Raw genomic sequence first — 21,856 nt, 5'->3', positions numbered from 1 at the left:
TCATCTTAACTGCCGTGAACGCTACGATAAGGGCACACGGACACCCCGAAATTGCCCAGACCAAGCGAATGCAGCCTTGCAAGGGGACCGTGTGCTCCTGCAGCCGTGCCTGAACAGCTTATACAATATTGAATCAATTTCCGCTGATCTATGAGAACCATGCTTGCACAGCAGGCTCTGTGGAACATATGTACAATGATCAACTTCTCAACAAGCTTATCTGTTTACTCGGAGAATTCGGAAATATCCGTGATCTAACCGCGTCTAGTAACTCGACACTGACATCAGTTTAGTCCCTGATGAGCATCGCGGTAAGAGCGGGAACACTGAGATCATGGGCCCACCTGTCATACACCGTGCCATTGTGATAGGATGATAGGTGTGAAAACATTTCGCCATATTCCTAGTTGTATACAAGATAAGGTGTCAGCAAAGCGATACACAACCTTTGGTGGCGCATCATGCGAACACGTCCCAAGAACCAGTCATATTGCAGATTCCAAGGTATGTACATCGAATAATTCGGCCTGCTCCCGATAATTCTGCGAGCCGACTGCGGGCCCATTCGGGATCTAGTCGGGCATTTCCGCTTTGCCCGGGTCGGAATCCCGACCGGGTGCCGATTTTCTCAACCCGATTGTTAGGGTCGCGTCCTCCATACAGGCGTCCGGTGTGAAATTTGGGGCATTCTTGGACCGCTGAAACCTGTACTTTTGACTCGGTGACAAAATTGCGACGTCGAGCCTTTTCCACGGTGTGAAACTGCCACTAAGCTTCTGTCTTGATCCACTTGAATATTTTGGGTTGACAGTCTAGAACAATGGATTGGTTTGAATGAAATATGACCTCAATTACGACATCTCGATTACGAGGATTGCTCATGGATTGAAGTATAACTAGATCTCAAAGAGTCTACCATTATATCACTATATTGGTGAATCTTGCAACAAAGAAAATTAAGAAAATTAATATAAACAAGGCCAGGCTCAGGGACCTTGAAAATAGTAGATCATTGAAATTTTACTTTGCTCCACCAGGACTTCTGAGCTCCATATAGCATCCGGTGTGAGTTCCAGAACGTCCAGTTCCATGTCAAGTTCTTGCACTATGACGATGAAAGTCAATACTGTGGAACCTGTTTACTACACAAGTGTGTATGTATATTATTGTAGGTTATTCCCATTGTTTTGAATATACTTGTGTCGTCATTATTATCGACTCATTGCATGTCGTCGCATTATACATTGCGCATACATATGCCCATGGGTATGTATGCAGCTCATACCTCTCACACCCTACTTACACGTGCATGTACCTAAACCCAACCCTCGAGGGCTGGATCTTACAATGCTTTTGTACCTATCAGCTCTTACCTACTGTAGTACTACTACTATGCGTGCACATAGACAGATAAGAGGTGGAACCCACAGGTCTTTCATGAAAGATCTCGACCCACAAGAAACAAACGGTTAAATGTTTGAGCGACCAAGACCGGAAGACTCAATCGGATAAAGAGAGAAATTTTCACCGTCAAAGCGCACATTTTCATTTCTTTCTCCCGGTACTTCTCGTGCCGATCATAGGACTTTTGTTAACTTCCGATGATCGCCAGGGGCGAGGTTACAATGTCTGCGGGAACTAAGGCGATCGCGTTGATCGACTGCCTGCCAAGAACTAGGGATAAGAATTTTTGCGCCGAAGAGAATCTCGGTTGATCCAATTGTGGGCTGAGATTCAGACACATGCGGCCTGAGCTGTCAAGGTCGGGTTTGGGTCGGGTTTTCCGGGTCTAGATGTATGGTTCGATATATACAGACAACAAAACAAACATGCTTTTAATTGTTTGATTGCGTATTCCAACCGTCTAGGCTCTGTCCAAACGAGAATTTTGGTAAAACCATGACGTACGAACACAATCTCAATCCATATTGGGTAGCTGCATACCTTGTAGTGTACTACAAGACATGATCATTGTACCTCGCTGTGGTGCTTTGAGCCCTATCATGCGGTAGGGACAAAGGCGCGACCAGGACTGCATCAAACCGGCAGCAAGAATCGTAGCTAGCGGCCTAGCTTCGATTAAGGGACTCACCCACCTTCAACTGCCGATCTGCTGTACCCAAAACATCATCACATGCAGAACAACCCTGTCGCCGCAGCAAGCTGAACGAGATGACATGGGCCCAGACCCATGCTTCACGGGTAATCAAAGAGCAGACCCTTGCAGTCAGCTGCATCCCTCGCTATGACCCACGAGGCCCAGACATCCTTGGATCATGTCGCATTGACCAATGCTCGGTTGAAGACTGTTCAAGCTCACATGTCAAGCGTCGGCAGCGCAAGGGTGATACAGTCGTGATTTTCTTCGATGAGGACCATTCATGCTATGAATATTCATCCTCTCGACCCCTGTTCCACGTTGCAGTTTGCGATGAATTTGGTGATATTGTAGTTGCAGTTGAGTTTGAATTTGTAAGTGTTGGTTCTTAATGCCCCAGACTTGGAATATTCGATTCGCCTTGCTTTGTTGCCGGTGTCTCGGGTATATCGTAGTGTGGGATCGGTGGCAGCTTTCCGCGAAAGATCGCGGTCCCAGAATCTGCGCGCCAGCTGCTAGGTATGTTGCAGAACTGTTTCACAAGAATCCAGGTTCCCAGGGCTATAATTGTTGCCACAGCAAGGGCGTGGAAGACCCTGTACGTGGCCGTGGCCATGGCGGTGATAACCTCAGGCGTACTGTTGGTTTGGGCTGCCCTCCGCGTTACTTTCAATGGGTCGTAGTTTCTATTGTCTTTCAATGAATGCGAGGTGAAGCAATGGCCAGAAAAGTAAGAGTGGTGTTTTTCGAACTGCCCCAACCCACGGTTACCTATTTGTTAATACATTGAATGGCTCTGAACAATTATCGACGCTTCAGGCTGATTGACAATTTCTTTTGTCCCTCTTCTTTTTTTTTAAACGAGACGGTAACCCCGAGCAGGTTGGCATTCCGGGGACGTTGGCCGAAAACAGTATTGTGGTATCACGAATGGAAATCTGACACACGACACTACATAATTAAAAGATTGGGATAGCAAATAGACGCTTCTGGCTAGACCGTTCTAATAAAAAGGACTTGAGAATAGCTAAAGTTTAGAGTTTACTTATTGCATGTTGATTTAATGTTCAGTCGAGTTCAAGCTCAAAGATCGGCATTTAAAGTTCGTTGGGATGAAGATTTGAGATCTCTATGAGTAATTTGTATATTTATTTATTTTGATGAAGTCAGAGCAGGACTGGACGAGTTGCGAAAGCCCTTTCTGGCCACAACAACGTTACATCAAGCACTGAGTCCCGATACCCACCTGATCCAAAGTATATAGTAGATGTTTTATAAGGAGGAACAGAAACATGAGAAAGCCTTAGGCTGAATGAAAATTATGTTCACTGGTAATCGCGGTGTTAATGACACATGAATGAATATCTCAAGCCGCAACGCATGTCAGCTAGAACTAATGAATCCAATCGCTGTTTGAAAGTTGTTTAAGCTGATTTGCAGACTTCATCAGGACGTCACTCTAGAGATTCTAGGGACCGAGGGGCGATGAAGGGCGCTTTGGCAAAGCTCGTTCACTCAATAGGTATTTTATCAGGCACAGCCCGAAGACTAAGGAGGATACCGAGAACGACGAAAGGTTGGCAGAACACAAACCCTGCCCAGAACACACTGTCGCGCCAAATTAGGGGAGAGCGAAGCAGAGGATGTACACCATGGAAAAAAGACAACGTAGTGCTGTGGGACGTTATGGCAGAATCAGGCAAGGACAGATCGAGTCTTGATCCAGCAAGAGTGTCGAGTAGAACGCGAGGTTTCATTCAAAAGATGGCGAGGAAGACGAGGCGTGGGAAACGCGATGGCATGGTTCAGAAGATCCACCCGAGAATGATGTATAGGACAAAACCTGCGGCAATACAGATTCCGGCAATCTTCAACACCGCTGTAGTGTCGCCTTGTTTCGCCATTCGTGTGAGTCGACTGGCACTACCTTTGAGGTTCGTGGAGAAAGAAGAGAACACGTCGTTCTAAGAAAAACGACCGTCAGTTATCATTTCGGGTAGTGAAAACACCAGTTATAAATTGAGAGATGTTGAGAGTGCGCCAGCATCCTTGGTCATTGTAGATCGGGTAAAATCGAGCGAGACGTACCGTGTGGTCGAGAGTGTCCTGGTCTCGAGCATTATCGTGGATATCAATCGTCACAGACCGGAGGGCCGACACTTTCGAGGAGAGAGAATTGAGAAGCGCATTATTTTGCCTGGTTTTGATATGTCAGCGATCAGCTCACAGGGATAGGAACCATCACAGCGAGCTTTCGCAGGGGGTATCCGATGGAGTAGGGCGGAAAAAGAAGACATACTGCTCACGTTCGTAGGCGTCACTCATTTTTAAGACTGTGGTATTCTTCAAAACCTTCTTCTGTTCAGCAAGATGCAAAGACCACGGGAATAAGAAAATTGTACAAGAATGAGGCGCAGGTTGGAGGCCAAAAAGTTGGGGAAATTGGAGGCGACGTCAGTCTAGTGACAGATCACATGATCGTCGATCTCACTTTGATAGCACAGACCCACTCTGATAGGAGAGTCGGTGAACAGCAGTTGAACCAACACGTCAAAACAACCATCTCAGCATGGAATGCATTTCTCCAAGCGCTCGGACAAGCTGCACCAATTGACAAAACAGCGTGCGTGCTCGCCGGGAGCAGTATAAACAACATACCATGCAATTTGTAGAAAGATACGTAAATCCGAGCGAGTTCGCTTGAGTCACTACGTGTAGTCTTTATCCTATGATTCTCTATGAAAGTATACGCTAGAATATATTGTTTTGACTCGTTGTTACAAGGCTGCATTATGCCTACCCGGGACGGGGTAGTAGGTGTCCGGAGCTGGACCGGCCAAGGATACTCCTGTGTTGAACTAGTTCTCGAATATAACAACAAAATCTAATGGTATACAATTAAATTGTGTTTTCTTCTTCTTCAAGCGCAAGGTCAATATAAATACCTTCTTTACAAATTGTGCATGTTTGAAGAAAGATGTAGTCGGGAGGGGTTTTTCCCGCCCCGGCCCGTCCCCCGCCTGGATTTGATCTTCTAACAGCAATGCACGTTAAAGCATGGCCGGTCTGATACGGGATGGTTTCAACAGAAGATGAGAGGCCATCAAAACGGGCCCGTCAAGCTTGTGAGCCTTGCCGGTAAGATTGAATAACCGAGCGTGCTTGGCCGACGCATCTGACCCTTCTAGCCGGAAAAAGTCGCGTTGCCCTGGAGAGAAGCCTACTTGCTCATATTGCGAACGCTTGGGTCAAAGATGTGTCTATGCTGGGAGCGAGCCCGTAGATGAAGGATCAGGGCATTCCAAGAAGATGATGGTAAGCGAAATTGGAGGTCCCGACATAATTGCGCACATCATAATATCATATAGGAACAACGCATTTCTGGAATCGAGGGCAAGCTGGAACAGTTAATGAATTACATCACGTATGTGATTACAGCTCATATATCTGTGATTTTTCAAGCAACTGATTGACACCACAGGCGCCCTGCTTCTACCGCTCCTTTTTCGCCGACGGTCCCTGGTGATCACTCTACAATCCGTGCGATTCCGCCCGAAAAGGGTACTTCACTGTAAGCTCTCCTGGAGAATGCCGTGTGCAACATATGCGCTGACTTCTCTGTTGAAACGGATCATTCGAGACTTCAGATGCTCAGCTTTATCTGACATTCTGTAACTCACAGCCCCTTCTGCTATTTCCTTACCGATCTTCTCTGGCTTCTTTAGGGGCACGAGATCCTGAAATTCTACTAGCCATGGAAGCCATGGGTGCTCGATTTAGAGACCAGGGAGTTCAGGATAATGATATTCATGGAGAGATTAGGAGTAAAACAGAAAGGGCTTGTCAGATAGTAATGATGCGGATAGGATCAGGTACGGTGGAATTATCAACATTGCAGACTTTGTGCATCCTCAGCATGCTGGAATTCACTGGTAAGATCTCCCTCGGTCTGATCATTGTTTTCAATCTGACATCGGTTCTTCATTGACTTAGCGGGTCATATCATCCGCGCTGGGTCTTATACAAGACTTGCTACCTACTTCATGCAAAATCTCAGAGTAGATAGTCTCGATTCTTTGAGCAATTTGGAGACCGAACGCGATGAGCGCAAGCTGTGCTACACAAGTCTTATCATCCTTCGGAATATTCAAGGGTCATTACAGTCGACCCATTGGGGAGAAAGTTTAGACCCACTCAAAGAGCCTGGGGAACTAAACTTCCCAATGGGACTAAGATCATCCAGTCAAGATGTTGCCCGAGGTAGTGGCAGCGACACTAAACCAGATATTGGAATCAATGGTTCCAGTATTTACACAAGTGAACTATGGGCCATGGCGTGCAAATATGCCTCCAGTCATGTGGGAGTTGATGCTCATTCACCATGGTCACCTAGATCCGATTACAGTATGATCAATTTTCGCCATTGTGAGCACGAGAGCCTGATGCCACTGAGATTTCGACTTCATGCAAGTCGTTTCCAAGATTATCCATCCGCCGAGCTTCAAGCTCATCGCGACTACTGGGGACCATGGCTGTTTTACCAGATGGTGTGGCATGCGGTCCCTTGTTTAGTCAATCATCCATTCCTCCTTTCTATGCGACTTCGAAACTTCCGAAGGACCATGCCGCAGTCGTTTCTTCGCAATTCTTTCGAGCAGCTTACTTTCCATTCGGGCTGGATGGTTCACTTTATCGATCTTACAGACGCCAAGAAATTCGAAATATCTGATCCAACCATAGGACATTGTGTAGCAATCGTTGCTACGATTTATCTTCAGCATAGCTTTGTCGAAGATGAAGGCTTCAACAGAAAGGCGCGAACAGGATTTGAGAAATGCCTTCGATTTCTGCGCAACATGGGCCGGCGGTGGCCACACATTGATCGCCAGGTCCAATACATCCCTTGTCTCTATTAGTGAATGCCGTGCTGATACTATTACAGGTTGCACAACTCGAGCAGCTTCGGGATAGTGTTTCCCCCGGGGGCTAATGACAGATATCGGCCCCCCAGGACCACGTCATTCTCATCAGAAATGGTCCGTTAACCTACAGCTTCTTTGGAAAATTTTAGTTTATGCACATGCAAGCAACACGTCGGACCCAACTACTGATATATTCGGTCCGGAGCTTTCCAAGGACAGTGTCGGATACTCAGGGGACCCATCCGCCATCCTCATCACTGAACGCGACTTTGCTTTGATTGGATCTGCTGGCATTTCTGGTCATAAGACAGTAGCGCCTGAGTGTGTTACTTATCCTCCAGAGCAGACCGAAGAGCCAATAGAGGCGCCGCATGAAACTTCACCGATAATGGATCTTTCGGGGCTGCCAGGTGACCCTAATGTGGAATTCCCCGGCAGCGATACACTGTATTTGCAGTTACAGGATTATGGAAGGGCTTTTGAAGATTGGCTGAGCATCAATCCAACTTGAGGCTACTAATTTAGAGTTGATGTTTTATGCTTATTCTCGCCCGGAGAACACGGTCCGCTTCCGGCTCTTCCGAGTGCCAAGACCCGGTATTGAAAAGCCGCCTATATATCCCACACATCTTATAATCCCCGAACGTGCTTCATTCAATTGCAGAAATAAGAAGCATCTCTTCTGGCAATTGGCATATTTTTCGCCAAAAATGACAGCAGCCAAGACTGACTCGATTGTGATCGTGGGCGCCGGCGTCTTCGGTCTCTCAACTGCGCTTGAATTGAACAAGCGCGGATACACAGACATCACCGTTGTCGATCGATTTGTACCGCCCGCGGCGGACGGAAGCAGCGTTGATATTTCGCGGATTATTCGCATCGACTATGCGGATCCAGTTTACTCTCAAATGGCACGGGAGGCATACAATGGATGGACCACTGAATATAAAGACCAATTTTTCGAATCCGGATTCGCCTTGTTCTCGGAAACACCCAAAAACACTTACATGGAAGGATCGAAGAGGGTGATCCGTGCGGCGGGCGGAAAATTAGACGATCTCGACGATGCGATGGACATCCGTAAGATCTACCCCAGCGTCCAGGCCGAGTTGTCCGGCATGAGCGGTTATCACAACGCGAAGGGCGGATGGGCCGATGCCGCAGGAAGTATTCAGAAGCTGGCTTCGAAGTGTACAGTGGCTGGAATCTCGATCGTTTCTGGACCCCGGGGAACAGTTGTCTCCCTGCGCCGGGCAGGCTCGCGGGTTGTCGGTGTCAATCTTTTGGGAGGCCAGGTGTTGCTTGCTTCGCAGGTGATTCTCAGTACAGGAGCGTGGACCAATCGCTTGGTGAACATTGGACATGCGGCATCTTCCTCCGGCCAGCCGGTTGGCTTCATTCAATTGACTGAGGAGGAGGCACTCGAGATGAGGAAGATCCCGGTCATGATCAACATGAGCTCCGGTGTATTCTCATTCCCTCCCACGCCAGATACGCATGTCCTCAAACTGGCGCGTCATGGCTATGGTTATGCAACCGATATGGAGGTTGATGTGGACGGGGTCAAGAAATCAGTTTCATCGCCAAAGTTTGAAAGCAGCAACTCGGCGACCGGATACCTGCCGGACGACGCAGACGAATCGCTACGCAAAGGTCTGCGTCAGTTCTTCCCAAAACTTGGAGACCGTCCGTGGATGAACCGTCGCCTGTGCTGGTACACCGATACTCCCAAGGGCGACTTCATCATCGATCACCACCCAACTATCCAAGGACTATTCATGGCTACTGGAGGCGCAGGACAGTAAGTTTTGACCTTTATATATTTCTTTTTGATCTTCATACTAATTTGATTGCAGTGGCTTCAAATTCCTCCCCATTCTAGGGAAATACGTTGCGGATTGCTTTGAAAACAAGGCCTCTGACGCTTTGCGCCAAAAGTGGAGAATGGAACCCCCACCCGCGGGTGACTCAACAGGCTCCTTGCTGGGCGATGGAAAAGGCGACGGCAGCAGAGGAGGGCCCCCATTAAGGAGACTCAGTCCGCTCGAACAAGCCAAGCTGTAATTACTGAAACGACGACGCTACGAAACTGCGTTCAAATGTGTAAATATGTATAAAATTGATATCGCGGGTATGTAAGAAAATGAAAAATGCAATAGAGCGCAATCCCCCCAAAATTGAAGACGAAAGTCTCCAGGGCTCGTACTGGAAACATTGTCTGGAAGAGAAATAACTGCCATGAAATAGACTAGACTCAACGCAGAAACTCAAAAACAAAGAGATAAAGCTACTAGAGTACATATTTACGTAAGAATCAATCCAAGTCGCCAAAACATGATTTAAGCATGAGGACTGAGTGAAGCAAGCTCCTTATCATTCCCAGTAACAGTCATGTTGGTAGCTGTCCCAGTAGCAAAGCTACCATCCTTGCATACAGGCCACCGATTCTCCAGCAACCAGTACTCCTCATGAGAAACTATCCCCTTCAAAACACCCTTCAGATCCAAGGGGTCAGCAAATGTCTCCCACCGAGAGCGTCGATCAATCCAACCAGGGCCCATACGCTCCGTGCGACCATCAGGAGATAGATAGCGTTGCTTCTGGCGAGGTAGATAGCGACCAGGATGCAAAAGATTCATCCACCAGGTGAAGATAAGCATTGGACCCAGTTCGAAAGCGTAGAGATACCACTCATTACTGAGGATAGGTCCACAGTTCTTCCGGCAGCCGAGGTTACCAAACATATCGAACGATTCGACAGCACGGCATATACACCGCAGCAGAACAAATGTCGATGTGCCATAGAGTGTGAAACAAAGCATCTGCACATTTGGCGCCAGCATTTGAGCTCGAGAGCATCGGGTGTGAACTGTTGCGACGATTGCAATCACGAAAGATTCGACAATGGCCTGAAGAATCAGACCGACGGCAACGAGGGTCCCTCCCGACTTATACTGGTCTAAGTCCGAGCCAGCCGATGCGTTCTTGGCTGCGCCTGCCACTGTCACGGCTTCAACGGCGGCACCGACGTAGACAAAGAAGATAAGCACGCGGTTGGGGTTGAGAACTGCGTGCATTGGCAGGTAGTTCATCAAACGGCCGACAATGTTGTATGCGGCGGCTGAATAGACGGGTGGGCCAACATATATGAAGACCTGCGATGCAATATAAACATTCAAGTTGGTTGGGTGATAGCTTGAGATACAGCGTAGAATCCAACCAGTGGTAAAGAGGGCTCCACCCCAGCAAATGAAGAAGGTGACACGCCAGAATCGGTATCGACTGTTAAGGTTAGGTTTCGATGCCTCAAAACAGGATCCACGTACTTACCAGTTCTGGTAAATGTGCAGCAATAAGGATGCACCGACAACTCCAGCAAACACAGCTGGTAGTACATGGCTTGGGTTGTATAAGTAGAGGCTTTCTGCCTTTTCGGTATCTGGGCCCATGATGAGATACAACGCGACACAAAGTTAGTATTTTAACATCGAGTCGATAGTAGCATATTTAAGTATTTATTAATGTGTCCTAGGGCTTCGGTATGTACATGCAGCGCACCATACGTCCGTATCAGGATTAGTGTGGGAGTGTGGCGTAAGAACGCGGGTTGGCATCAGAACGGGTACATTTGGGGGGCTTTTTTCCAATGTGATTAAATTGGAAAAGAGCAAAAAGAAACGTGTATGTAGATTTGTATGTTTGATTGAGTGTCTAAAAGTGAAAGACCAAGTACAGACCCCGTATGCCACACCCACCGTGCAGTTGGGATGAGATCTCAGATGCAGCATCTTGGGGTCTCAGCCCTATTGTACTACCGTTCTATATCCACGCACACCTCCCTATGCAAGTCCCTTTCCCCACGACTTGAGACTCTTTGATAAGCTCTCTATTTTTTTTTTTGGAGAACCGCCTTCGGGAGGGCTAGGTTTGGGGGATGGTTTAGGTTTAGGTGCAGATGGAGGCGCAGGATTCGGAAGGCGACCAAAGGCAGAGTCCACCCGACCAGAGCGATTGCCCGCTGTTTCAGTGGTAATCCCAACCCGTCGAACCTTATATTGGTGGCAAGTACCAGGAGGAATCCTCCAACTAGAGCACGACGTTATGGCCGTTTGGGTGGCCACGACAGCGGCAATCTCAAAAATGATCGGTCAACATAGACGTCGACGGGACAGTATTAACCACTTTCAGAGGGATCCAGTCCTAAATCAAGAGGAAGCCCACGAAAGAAACCCAAGAGGGCAATGGAAAACAGTGCCTTGACCAAAGATATCGTTGGGAAATACGCTAGCCAGTCCCAAATACCCTCAGATGGTGGTTTGGCAGTTACTCTGGGTGAAACACAAGAGATCTTCGGCCGCGGAGTTCTCCGTATTCATACTCACGGTCCTCGACATGCCTATTTCATGACGTTCCTTCCAGAGCCTGGTAGCCAGGAGCTAGGAGTTGCTGCTAATCTGCATCTTCAGGCTCTTGAACCTGAGAATCCTGTCCTTACCCGCGGACTACGCGACATTGAACTTGTCGATCCAATAATTCCGAAGGGTAATACTTGTAAGGCTTCTGATCAGATCCAATGAAAATATCGCTGGGGTTCTCTCCAGCAGATTCTGCTCAGTCGGCTCGACGCGACGTAATGGATATCTACTGTAATACAGGGTTTACTACAGTAGATATCCATTGTGGCAGTTCCATGACTGATATTGCTACAGGGCAGTAATGGTATGTCAACAGACTTGTGACAATGCCAGTCTCTTGCTTTTTGCCATGTGGCGGATAGGCTCCATATATCACTATTTTTCCCAATTAATCGTCGTCGAAAGTCGGGTTGTCCAACCAGAGTCGCATTTTCTCCAGGGCAAAGATATCATGTTCCTTTTCAGAAGTGGTATAGTCTTCAATCCGACCCTCAATCCAACCACTCATGCCCCAGGACGTTCCTAGCAAACTGCCGATTTTCCCGGCCGAGCCAAAGCCGATCAGGACTGGCATTCCACAACTGGCCTCGGAGTCGTCGACCAGCACACTCGTCGGGTTGAGGTCATTATGTGACCAACCGAATGACTGTAATTGATAAATGGCGGACTCAAGCGCATTCATGAATGCTTTCTTATCGATATTTCCCACTCCGCCTCTGAGATAGTTCTTCAGGTCGTGCGAATGACGGCTGAGCACAATTCCGGTTAGGTAGCCTCTCCGGAAGCAGCAGCCGTATTACTGGACAAGATAAGGATGTGGGTGTGCGGAAAAGATTCCAAGGTACGGGCCTCCTCCAGAAAGCTTTGGGCGAGCAGGTGTACTACATTGTGTCGTTTATACACATCACATTGTGAGATTTTGGGTCGTTTGATGAAGACTTGAACATTGGCGGGCAGCTCCAGTGGCGCCTGAGTAAAGTCTTTGGCGCCAGACAGTGGCAACTCTGGGAATAACTCGCTGTCAGGGATTGGCTTGAGCGTGGCCATGACTTGCTAAAACGAGATCTCAGCTTTGCGGGTAGGTAGTTTGCGGTAGTAGATGACATCGTTCGAGTCGATGACAGCGAACATTGTGTATTGAAATTCATGGGCTTCTGAGTCGAATATCTCGGATACATAGGCAAAGTCAGCCCACCTTGTGATCTGTGGTGTCATGATGAAGGTAGTAGTGGGAGAAGGTGTTGTGGTGAATGCACCCCTTGAGAAATAAGACACCTTGGATTTCGCAGCACGGCTCGATGCTAAGATAGCTAAAGACGAAATGTTGAAAAAGATAAACAAAGCAACAGTGAGAACTCTGACGGGCCGTGCGCTCACCAGTGTAGTGAGCGGCACATCAAGCTCAAATCGGTTAGACTACAATCACCTTCAGCCCTCAACTCTACAGCCTTCTACCCACGCCTAGGTTAACTCTTTTTTTCGTGTGACACACTGCATGATATACAATATAGTCTGTTAACAATAGACGGGCTTGTCACCCGACTTGCTTGAGATCTACGCCCCGCTCGCTATCCCCACAATCCACAGGGTGTTCCCCACCATGCCGGGTGTCCCAACAGGAAGGGCATGTGATGCTTGTCGTAAACAGAAGAAGAAGGTATGTCAAGCTTCCTTGATAATCAAGTATCAAGTATCAAGCTCATACTATAATAAAAGTGTGACGAAAAACAACCAATATGTGGGCGATGTCTCCGCCTCAAAGTGACATGTGTGGGGTCTGGTCAGCAACGATACAAGTTCAAACAGGAACATCGGTTTTCACCCGAATTAACCAAAACATCGCAAATGATATCATTCCGCTCATCATCAAAATCAAATCAAACGAAAACGCCTGCTCTTGAAATTCCCCGGGCATGTCCCGGCGACCGTGTCACATGTTTAAACGGTTCATTTGTCCGCATTATCAACAGAACCAATGACCTCCGATATAATATTTGGTGGTCTTTTGGCATATTTCTTGAAGAGGTACCTCGACGACTTGGCACCAATGAGGCACTTGACCGTGCAGTCGACGCTTTGACCAGTGCCTACCCAAGCTTCTGCTCTCGCCGATCAGTTTCGGTCGATGCTCTGTCCAAATATTCTTCTGCCCTGAGAGCTCTCCGGATTTATCTGGATGACCCAATCCAAGCAAGTGCTTCCACTACATTATGTGCGGTCATGATACTACAGCTGTGTCAATTATTCCATGGAGACAACGGACAAGGGGCATCAGGCCATTCACAAGGAGCTTCCAATATTCTACATGCACGAAAGCATTGTGGGCCCCGGGACGACTTCGAGCGTAAAATGTTTGTCTCTCTTCGGGGAAGCGTGGTATGTTACCTATATCAAATTCGTTGTATATCATGCTAACGATTCCCGAAGTTGTTCGAGGGTTTGTTTAATGACGCCATCAATCTGAGTTCCGAAGAGTGGGAGGCCTTGGTTAGAAATGACCTTGACCAAGATCACCCGGAAGGCCGCATTCTCCTATGCTTAGCCAAGGCCCCGTTGCTAATTAGACGTGGCAAGCATGCCAAACTCAATTGTGAAGATTTAACGCCTCTCGCGGAGGAAGTCCGACCAATATATGAGAAATGCAAATACATATTGGGGGAATTGAAAGCACGCAAGGTCAAATGCGAATCTTCCGATCTAGGAGGCAATCTAAAGAAATTCCTACCCCGGCTAATGCAAGCCCACTATCTCCGCACATATGGCATCGGGCTCGGGATTACACTGGTTTTCAACTGCATGCTTCAAGCACTGAACCCCGAAGACTTCAACTACTCGACAGAATCGATATCACTTGTTGAAGAGATCCTCTTGCATGCCGAAGAGTCCAACATGTACAGACCTGTTGCAGCAGCCTATATAAGAACGTGCCTGGGGGCAGCGTGGGCCGCTACCACAGATCTTAACTTGCGGCTACGGGTTGAAGCCACTTTATTTGATTATGAAGGTGACTTGCTAATTCACAATCGTAATCTTTTCCAAGAACTGGAAGACTCAAAGAACAGTTTATGGCTTAGTTCATCCCGCCAAGACTACGGCAGTGCCCTCTTGAGTACATAGAACTAGATTGATAGTGATACCCATAACGTACACGATTGTGTTGATTTACTTGAAGGAAATGGCAATTTACATCGTTATAATTTAGCTGCTACGGATTTGTAATTTTCGATAAATTGTCGGCATTGTCGGCAGGCTATGGATTGGAAAGAGAAGTAAAGGAGAAGTAAAAGAGAAGTAAAAGAGATGTAAGGGCTTATTACTGTTTCGATTGTGAGAAATGGTTATATACAGTACGTCGTATGGAGCGGTGGAAAAAGGCATATGTTCAAGCAGCAATCCCAGAAATAATTCAATCCGACCCTTGTCTCGCTCTGCACCTTTGCAGGTAGGTAAACGAGCTGGTAGAGATAACGCATTTCCCCATGACTTAGATAATGTCCTTGAAGCTTTTCGTCCACTCACAACTCACCACAATTTCACATCGTTCTTTCCCTATCCAAGAGCCGCGACGAACCTCACTATCCGAGAAACGATGTCAACACACAAATTCGAGAAGGGGGGCTTTTGTAGGGCCTAACACTCTGCTATCATCTATCTCTGTTTGAACAAGCAATCGACATCGGCAGCTCAATTTCTATGAAGAAACTACACGGTCGGTTTTCCAGCTCTATCTTTACCTCTTACCAGTAGATCAATACCTTAGCAATCTGCCACTGGAACGATTCCGACCGGTATGGACACCGGACTTTGGATATCCTACACCCATGCCTAACGACATCGCTGAGTGGATGTACCCTAACGGCGGAAGTAAGCAAAGCGTATTACGTGCTCACAACACCTTACAGAGATAACTCACTGATCTATAGAGTACTATAATTATGTTGGGGACTTGAGCAGCTTGTTCTGACTGGCTGGGTTCGACGAGTTGATCCGCATGACTGACGACCCTGCATATACTCTCAAAGACGAAGTCATGTGTGTGCCTTTGGGGGCAGAGATCGGCTGGCTCCTCGAATCATTGTTCCACCCTGGGAAGATACCGCATTCCATCTTCCCTACGACCAAACGATATTTTTGCGACAAACCCATGCATGCCTTGCTACCTCCTATTCAATAAAATTTGTAATAGCCATCGATTACATCAAGTACTCTGAGGTTTCTTCTGCTTACCGGAAGGTGATTGACAACATAATGAAAACTTTGATGGATCCGGAGAGGTCTGCCAGGCTGGTTGAGTAGTGGATCAGACGAAAGTGTGGTTTAAAGCAATGAAAGGTCAGATCGCGGGTCCTGAAACTGAGAAGCTTGATCGGAACATGAAGGTCTTCTTAATACCTTACAGGAATTGTCCGTCCAGCAAGACAAAGGAAATGCACTCTTGAGTACATTTAACCAGATTATTATTGACACCCACAATATGCACATTTGTATTGATTTTGCAGGAATGAAATGACGATCTCGCTCTCAGACGATATATTGATGCAGAGGTGTTCAAAAGCATGTTCGGCATCCCTCTTTTACTCTTGAAATCTAAAGAGGGAAATGAGTTGTAAGCAAGAAAAAGTGGTGTAAACGGGTATGGAGGAAGATGTCGTATCGAACTCTGCATCATATTGATATATAGACCTGTTTTCTACCCCGAGTCATGGGCTTAGCCTTATATATATATACATGGCGTCTCCAAGATGTTTATTTCCGGCTTTGCAATATTACATATCAAACATGGGCTTATGCCGTCTATGGTTCTTTCAAGAAACAATATGCCGTCTATAGTTTATAAGACTTATTCTTAGATATTCTAAGGTTTACTTGCTTTGCAATTCATTCAACCCCTCCATGAATTCCATTTCCTTCTACATGGTGTCTCAAGATTCTGGGAAAAGTCATAGTTGTTTGAAGTCTTTCAACATGAGATAGTTAGACGCTATGTACTCTCGTAATTCAAAGAGAGCCCCAAGGAATGTTAGAAAGACCCGAAAAGGACCAAAAAAAAACGACAAACCGACAGGCTAAGGGAAATCCCCAAACAGGACATCCATGAATTTCGCCGGACTTTATCAATGGTATCTACATACGTAATTTTTGATCATTCTGTGTGACAAGCAGTTGTTTGTTTCCTGAAGCCTCTGATTCTCATGCCGCTCCCACTGCCAATGTCTTATATTAACCCTCATATCTCTCGCGACTTTCTCAATCATAACCACCACACGGTAAGCAGCTAATATGTCACCCAGCACTCTTCGTACGGGTACACATGAGGCCGTAAAGCATTTGAAGCTTGCTAAAGGTGATATTTCGTCATCTTCACAAAGCAACAATACACGCCTTGACGAGGAGTTGATAACAGCACCGCTTTTCTCGCTAGCTGCCTGTGAGACTCTCCATGACCAGCGCCAAGATGATGACGAAACTCGGAAAAATCAACTTTATCCTCAGTATGGTCTCCTCGGGCTGCAGAATCGATCTGTCCCTGGGCGTTCGGAACAGGAGGATCTGATCTACACGAATGTGTCCGCGCCATGGTCTGCATTTATCTGTGGTAGCCAAGGAAGCGGGAAAAGTCACACTTTGTCCTGTCTGTTGGAGAACTCTCTGGTTGCATGCTCGCCTGCTGGGAAATTGACTTCCCCTCTGGCTGGGCTCGTCATGTATTATGACAAGTTTACGGCTTTCTCCAGCACTCAGCTGTGTGAGGCAGCGTACCTGTATTCTTCGGGTATCCCTGTTCGGGTCCTTGTGTCCCCAACCAATTATCTTGCCATGAAGACGGCATATAATATGCTGGCAGGTGGATCGAAGATGCTCACTGTTGAGCCTCTGTATTTGCCTCAGAAAGACCTGACCATCGTGATGATGAAGACGTTGATGGGGATCAGCAATAAAGCAGAACAGCCCCTTTACATTGAGGCTTGTCCACACCCGAGCTATTGGCCATCTTAATATTGTGTCACACTAACAAAATCTCGCGCGTATAGGTCGTTATGAAAATCCTCCGCGACATGGCCGTCGCAAATCAGGGCCAAGCTGGGTTCGACTATACTGAATTCAAACGCCTCCTGCGGACCGAGCAGTTCATGAAGGGTCAGTTCACACCGCTCAATATGCGATTGGAAGTTTTGGAATCCTTCTTCGAGCCTGGATCCGAGTGTGGTGCACCTCGAAAGAAATCCAAAAACAAAGGCACAGACATCTGGAACTTCGCCCCCGGAAGTCTCACGATAGTCGACTTGAGCTGTCCCTTTGTTCGACCGGAGGATGCATGCGCCCTCTTCAACATATCTCTCTCGCTATTCTTGAAGAAACGCCATGATGCTGGCCGTATGATTGCCCTGGATGAGGCCCACAAAGTAAGTTGCTCTTGTTTAATCACTCGACAATCTTTCGCTCTCCTACTCACATTTGTTTTGGCCTTAGTTCATGACGTCAACGTCACTTGAAGCTCTTGACTTGACAGAGACGCTGTTGTCCATTATCCACCAACAGCGCCACCTTGGGGCTCGTGCCATCATCGCGACCCAAGAGCCCACGCTTGCCCCAGCGCTCCTTGAGCTGTGCAATGTGACAGTAATCCACCGTTTCTCGTCGCCTGCCTGGTTCAAAGCGATTAAAAAGCATATCGCTGGTACTGAGGCTGAGGCTGAGGCTGAGAAGCTCAAATCAGACGCAGATTCCGCTAATATCTTCCACAAGATCGTTCGCCTGGCAACTGGTGAAGCTCTAGTCTTCTGCCCGACAGCTCTCCTAAATGTTCAAAAGGTCAAAAGTGAGCTGAGCAGCGGTTCATCAAGTGAGTGTTCCGACGACTATTATTCTCCAGCTGGCACCCATACTGGGAGCCAAGTTCTCCAACTTGGGCCTGCTTATGTCCACATTCGAGTGCGCCAGAGAATTACTCTTGATGGCGGTCGGAGTGTGCTGGAGACTTAGAGAGCCCTTCTTTTGGGGGTGGATTTGCGTGGTGCATTTTCTGTGCATGAGAGCGCTATGACTGTGCTGGATCTATCTGAAAGATAACATAACGTGTGCTACCCAAAATTGACAGACAGGTGATGGCCGCAGAGCTATGAAAACATCTACTCTTTGTCTTTGTTTGAGGCAATCTTGATTCCGCAGCTTGTAAAAGAAATTGGATATTTGACTCACTTTTCTTTCTTGGTTTCTTTTTTTTGACATCGAATTCCACGTCATATTTATGGATTCGTAAAGTGCTTACGACGACCTTGAGCTATGGTTAAACCAAAGGACGGCTTTTAAAATATATAGGTTAGACAAGGGGGCAACGGGAGGCCAAAGGTAGCTTGGATCTCGTACGTCCTGTCTTTCAATTCAGGTAGCTATCCAGGCCTTTCTGTTTGTCCTTTCAGCAGTCTTTTGTCGGGTGTTTATTCAGTGATCTTTTGAGAGTCTCTGTAAATCATCAATTTATAGCTGCTAAAATTTCTATAATACCGTCTCGTTGGAAGACTTCCGATACATCCTAGTTCTAGACTTGTTAGACACCATGTAATAGTGGAAGTGTCGGAGGGCACAAACACATGCTCAAAGCTGGACGATGATCTTTTGTTACAACAGTCAAGACAAGGGTTTGTTCCGGCAATCAACCTGGTTATCGCTTGCAATATTTCAATTGCCTCCGGAAGTTATCCAATGAGGGCCGTTCCGACGTCGTGCTCATGCTTTGTGACACTCTCCGTATTTGAAGACCGCCACTAGGCAACTGTTTTGAAACTCCAGAGAGCCTCTGAGATCGATTACCATTACATTCCAATATCTAGAAAGATAGAGCATATTTAGGATTGACTATCTCATTCCCGTCTGTAGTCCGTGGGTTGTATTGCAAAGGTGGAATACCTTGGTGTTGTCTTACCTCTCATAGCCAAGAACATTTGAGCCCAATGTTTCCGGTGTGCTAAGACCTTTAGTAGTCTTTGTGCAACAACATGATGAAGATGGAAGATTTCACTTACCTAGGTAGATATTCATTTTCGAATTGAGGTTCAACCTTCCTAAAAACTGGCTTGAAATTATGTATATTATCTTCTAGAACACCGACAACTATGAAAGATCCATTAGAACGATAATTTTCATAGTTATTTCCTTGCAATAAAACCCAATAAGTTTTCATTAACCTGGTTGGTTTCTTCATCCATCCCTGGCAATCGGATCAACGCTAAACGGGCTGCAGCAGTCATCCCAGAGGTCCCGTGCCATACCCAATGATCTCGGCTTTTCTGAGTCGACAATCAGCAAATATGCTGGTGCTTCTTTCTTGTTGCAATACGGACAGGAGCTATGACGCGCGGCCAGTTGAATTCAAAGACGCTGTACGTCATGAATTCGCCGATGAAAAATTTAAGTCTGGGCTGAAGATGAAGTTGCATGCTACAGCTTTGATTGTTATTCTTTTCGACCACTCCCGGCATACCAAGGTGACAAAAGAACATCACGGGGACTAGAGGATGTTGTTCTCGTCTGGCTGATTTGTACCCCGATAGACCTAGGAGGACGAAGCACGATGGATCAAGGCACCATGGGAAATCGGCCCAAAAATAAAGATCGAGATGGAATGGGACAAGACCCTGTGAGATATACAGCCAGCCTGCGTATTACCAAAGAGTTATAAAACATCTCCCTTCCCGGCTTTTATCCGTCCTCAATTTCGCTTCCTTCAAGCTCATACATCGCAAACCGGCCCTCAAGAACTTGCTAATATTCCCTGTATTGCTTCAATTAATCTTGTTCCTCAGTAACGTTAATCAGTATGCGGATCAACATCCTGTCTTTGGTGGCTCTGGCCGCTACAGCTACAGGTAGGGAATCTTACCCTGAAGAATCCATAAAAAGCTCACAGCATTCAAACAGCCATCGTTGTCACCTCCCCACGGATAGGCGAAAGGATTGACCCCGACCGACCACTTACTATCAAGTGGAATGCTGTCGAGTAAGCGGCAAATTGCCCGGGGCCCAAGATACTCCCGGCCTATACTTGGGGCGATGAGCTGATTCAGAACTATCGTTAGAACGGATCCTGACACTTTCACCATCGAATTGGTCAACCAAAACGTCTACCCTCCAACTACCGAGGTTGTGGCAGAGGATGTCGACTCTTCCTTGGGGTCCTATACCGTTAAACCCAAAACCTTCACCGATGTGGATATGGGGTATGGGAACCCCGAGTACCCTAGCCTTGCCCTAATTACTGACTTCGTATAGAAAGGGATATCAGATCAACATCCTCTCTCCAACCAATGGCATTCTGGCCCAGTCTCAGCAGTTCCGAATGACTGAGCCTGGTGCGCTTTCTAGCATCAGCTCTGGTAAGGAAACCAGTACTGCGAGTGATACTTCGTCTATTCCGTCGTCCATGCTTTCTTCCACCGCGTCGTCGACAAGTGATATGACTTCTTCGACTGCGTCCTCCTCCTATCTCTCTTCGACTGCTACTCACTCCTCCACCAGTGCGTCTACCCCTACCTCGTCCATTTCATCTACTCCTTCATCTTCTTCTATTTCTACCCCTACATCATCTTCTTTGATGACTAGCTCTTCTTCTACAAGTGCGTTTACCTCTTCCATTATATTTTCCCCTTCATCTTCCTCCACAATACCCTATACATCGTCTTCTATCTATGCCACCACATCCTTGTCTACATTATCCCCTTCCCTTTCTACCTATACGCCAACCTCAACTTCCACCCGTACGCCGACCTCTACAAATGTCTTTAACACCTCGACAACCAAGCTTACCACTTCCACTTCTTCCTCAGTCTCTTCTTCAACATTAACACCTTCAACGTCTTCTTTTATCACAACTTCTGCTACCACTTCATCCACTTCCACCACCCCGACTACTTCCACTTCCTTAACTACCTCAAGTTCCATCACCACTTCTTCTACCTCAAGTTCCATCACCACTTCTTCTACCTCATTTACTACATCCAAATCCACATCTCTTTCTACTTCAATGTCCACAAGCACTTCTTTCACCACTTCTCATTCTACCCAAACCTCCACTACCCCTGGTTAGTAAAGGCGGAAAGCTTGGCTTCCAAGATCACAACTCACATTTTACCATTGCATTGAGTATCCCGACACTAACAATTTCCCTAGTAACGACTGAGACATCGACCTTAACATCGACTTCGATGTCCACTTCAACTCGCTCGACCACTTCGACCAACACTCACGAAACGACCTCGACCAAGACCTCGACTGCTACTGAGTCAGCGACTACCACTGCGAACGCCGCTGCCGTGCTCATGCCTCCTGCTGGTAGTCTCCTTCTGGGCCTGTTTGCCTTGGCACTTTAAATATTGAGTTGGTCAGGGAGGCTGTGTGTTGTGAGAATGGGAAATGAAATATCT

The 21,856-nt window shown here is 47.0% G+C and overlaps 10 protein-coding genes across 10 annotated transcripts; 7 read left to right on the top strand and 3 right to left on the bottom strand.

Moving 5' to 3' along the window:
- Nucleotides 1-2,172: 2,172 nt before the first annotated feature.
- On the top strand, nucleotides 2,173-2,781 carry N7529_010276 (uncharacterized protein; the record flags this gene model as incomplete). Its single annotated transcript, XM_057245803.1, has 2 exons — nucleotides 2,173-2,472; nucleotides 2,650-2,781. The coding sequence occupies 2 exons, from the start codon at nucleotides 2,173-2,175 to the stop codon at nucleotides 2,779-2,781; spliced, it is 432 nt and encodes a 143-aa protein (XP_057094066.1).
- A 1,122-nt stretch (nucleotides 2,782-3,903) lies between these two features.
- On the bottom strand, nucleotides 3,904-4,423 carry N7529_010275 (SNARE domain- containing protein; the record flags this gene model as incomplete). The annotated part of the gene is made up of 3 exons (XM_057245802.1): nucleotides 3,904-4,062; nucleotides 4,187-4,295; nucleotides 4,398-4,423. 3 exons carry the CDS (start codon nucleotides 4,421-4,423, stop codon nucleotides 3,904-3,906), a joined length of 294 nt encoding a protein of 97 aa, XP_057094065.1.
- Nucleotides 4,424-5,190: 767 nt separating this feature from the next.
- N7529_010274 (Zn(II)2Cys6 transcription factor) lies at nucleotides 5,191-7,088 on the top strand (the record flags this gene model as incomplete). Its single annotated transcript, XM_057245801.1, is given in 7 exon segments — nucleotides 5,191-5,236; nucleotides 5,256-5,413; nucleotides 5,467-5,526; nucleotides 5,561-5,659; nucleotides 5,739-6,030; nucleotides 6,092-6,987; nucleotides 7,041-7,088. 7 exon segments carry the CDS (start codon nucleotides 5,191-5,193, stop codon nucleotides 7,086-7,088), a joined length of 1,599 nt encoding a protein of 532 aa, XP_057094064.1.
- A 642-nt stretch (nucleotides 7,089-7,730) lies between these two features.
- N7529_010273 (NAD(P)/FAD-dependent oxidoreductase) lies at nucleotides 7,731-9,084 on the top strand (the record flags this gene model as incomplete). Its single annotated transcript, XM_057245800.1, has 2 exons — nucleotides 7,731-8,821; nucleotides 8,877-9,084. 2 exons carry the CDS (start codon nucleotides 7,731-7,733, stop codon nucleotides 9,082-9,084), a joined length of 1,299 nt encoding a protein of 432 aa, XP_057094063.1.
- A 275-nt stretch (nucleotides 9,085-9,359) lies between these two features.
- N7529_010272 (uncharacterized protein) lies at nucleotides 9,360-10,469 on the bottom strand (the record flags this gene model as incomplete). Its single annotated transcript, XM_057245799.1, has 2 exons — nucleotides 9,360-10,302; nucleotides 10,351-10,469. The coding sequence occupies 2 exons, from the start codon at nucleotides 10,467-10,469 to the stop codon at nucleotides 9,360-9,362; spliced, it is 1,062 nt and encodes a 353-aa protein (XP_057094062.1).
- Nucleotides 10,470-11,261: 792 nt separating this feature from the next.
- Nucleotides 11,262-11,597, top strand: N7529_010271 (uncharacterized protein; the record flags this gene model as incomplete). Its single annotated transcript, XM_057245798.1, has 1 exon — nucleotides 11,262-11,597. The coding sequence occupies one exon, from the start codon at nucleotides 11,262-11,264 to the stop codon at nucleotides 11,595-11,597; it is 336 nt and encodes a 111-aa protein (XP_057094061.1).
- A 226-nt stretch (nucleotides 11,598-11,823) lies between these two features.
- On the bottom strand, nucleotides 11,824-12,482 carry N7529_010270 (uncharacterized protein; the record flags this gene model as incomplete). Its single annotated transcript, XM_057245797.1, has 2 exons — nucleotides 11,824-12,209; nucleotides 12,281-12,482. 2 exons carry the CDS (start codon nucleotides 12,480-12,482, stop codon nucleotides 11,824-11,826), a joined length of 588 nt encoding a protein of 195 aa, XP_057094060.1.
- A 553-nt stretch (nucleotides 12,483-13,035) lies between these two features.
- On the top strand, nucleotides 13,036-14,552 carry N7529_010269 (Zn(II)2Cys6 transcription factor domain-containing protein; the record flags this gene model as incomplete). Its single annotated transcript, XM_057245796.1, has 3 exons — nucleotides 13,036-13,092; nucleotides 13,152-13,811; nucleotides 13,863-14,552. 3 exons carry the CDS (start codon nucleotides 13,036-13,038, stop codon nucleotides 14,550-14,552), a joined length of 1,407 nt encoding a protein of 468 aa, XP_057094059.1.
- A 2,163-nt stretch (nucleotides 14,553-16,715) lies between these two features.
- On the top strand, nucleotides 16,716-18,419 carry N7529_010268 (uncharacterized protein; the record flags this gene model as incomplete). The annotated part of the gene is made up of 3 exons (XM_057245795.1): nucleotides 16,716-17,339; nucleotides 17,468-17,839; nucleotides 17,907-18,419. The coding sequence occupies 3 exons, from the start codon at nucleotides 16,716-16,718 to the stop codon at nucleotides 18,417-18,419; spliced, it is 1,509 nt and encodes a 502-aa protein (XP_057094058.1).
- A 1,834-nt stretch (nucleotides 18,420-20,253) lies between these two features.
- Nucleotides 20,254-21,519, top strand: N7529_010267 (GPI anchored serine-threonine rich family protein; the record flags this gene model as incomplete). The annotated part of the gene is made up of 4 exons (XM_057245794.1): nucleotides 20,254-20,302; nucleotides 20,355-20,433; nucleotides 20,513-20,653; nucleotides 20,706-21,519. 4 exons carry the CDS (start codon nucleotides 20,254-20,256, stop codon nucleotides 21,517-21,519), a joined length of 1,083 nt encoding a protein of 360 aa, XP_057094057.1.
- Nucleotides 21,520-21,856: the final 337 nt, after the last annotated feature.

This window comes from Penicillium soppii (genome assembly GCF_028829465.1).
Source record: "Penicillium soppii strain IBT 18220 chromosome Unknown utg000007l, whole genome shotgun sequence".
NCBI lineage: Eukaryota > Fungi > Ascomycota > Eurotiomycetes > Eurotiales > Aspergillaceae > Penicillium > Penicillium soppii.
Note: the sequence above shows the minus strand (reverse complement) of the source record. Positions and strands in the feature narration are given on the sequence as shown.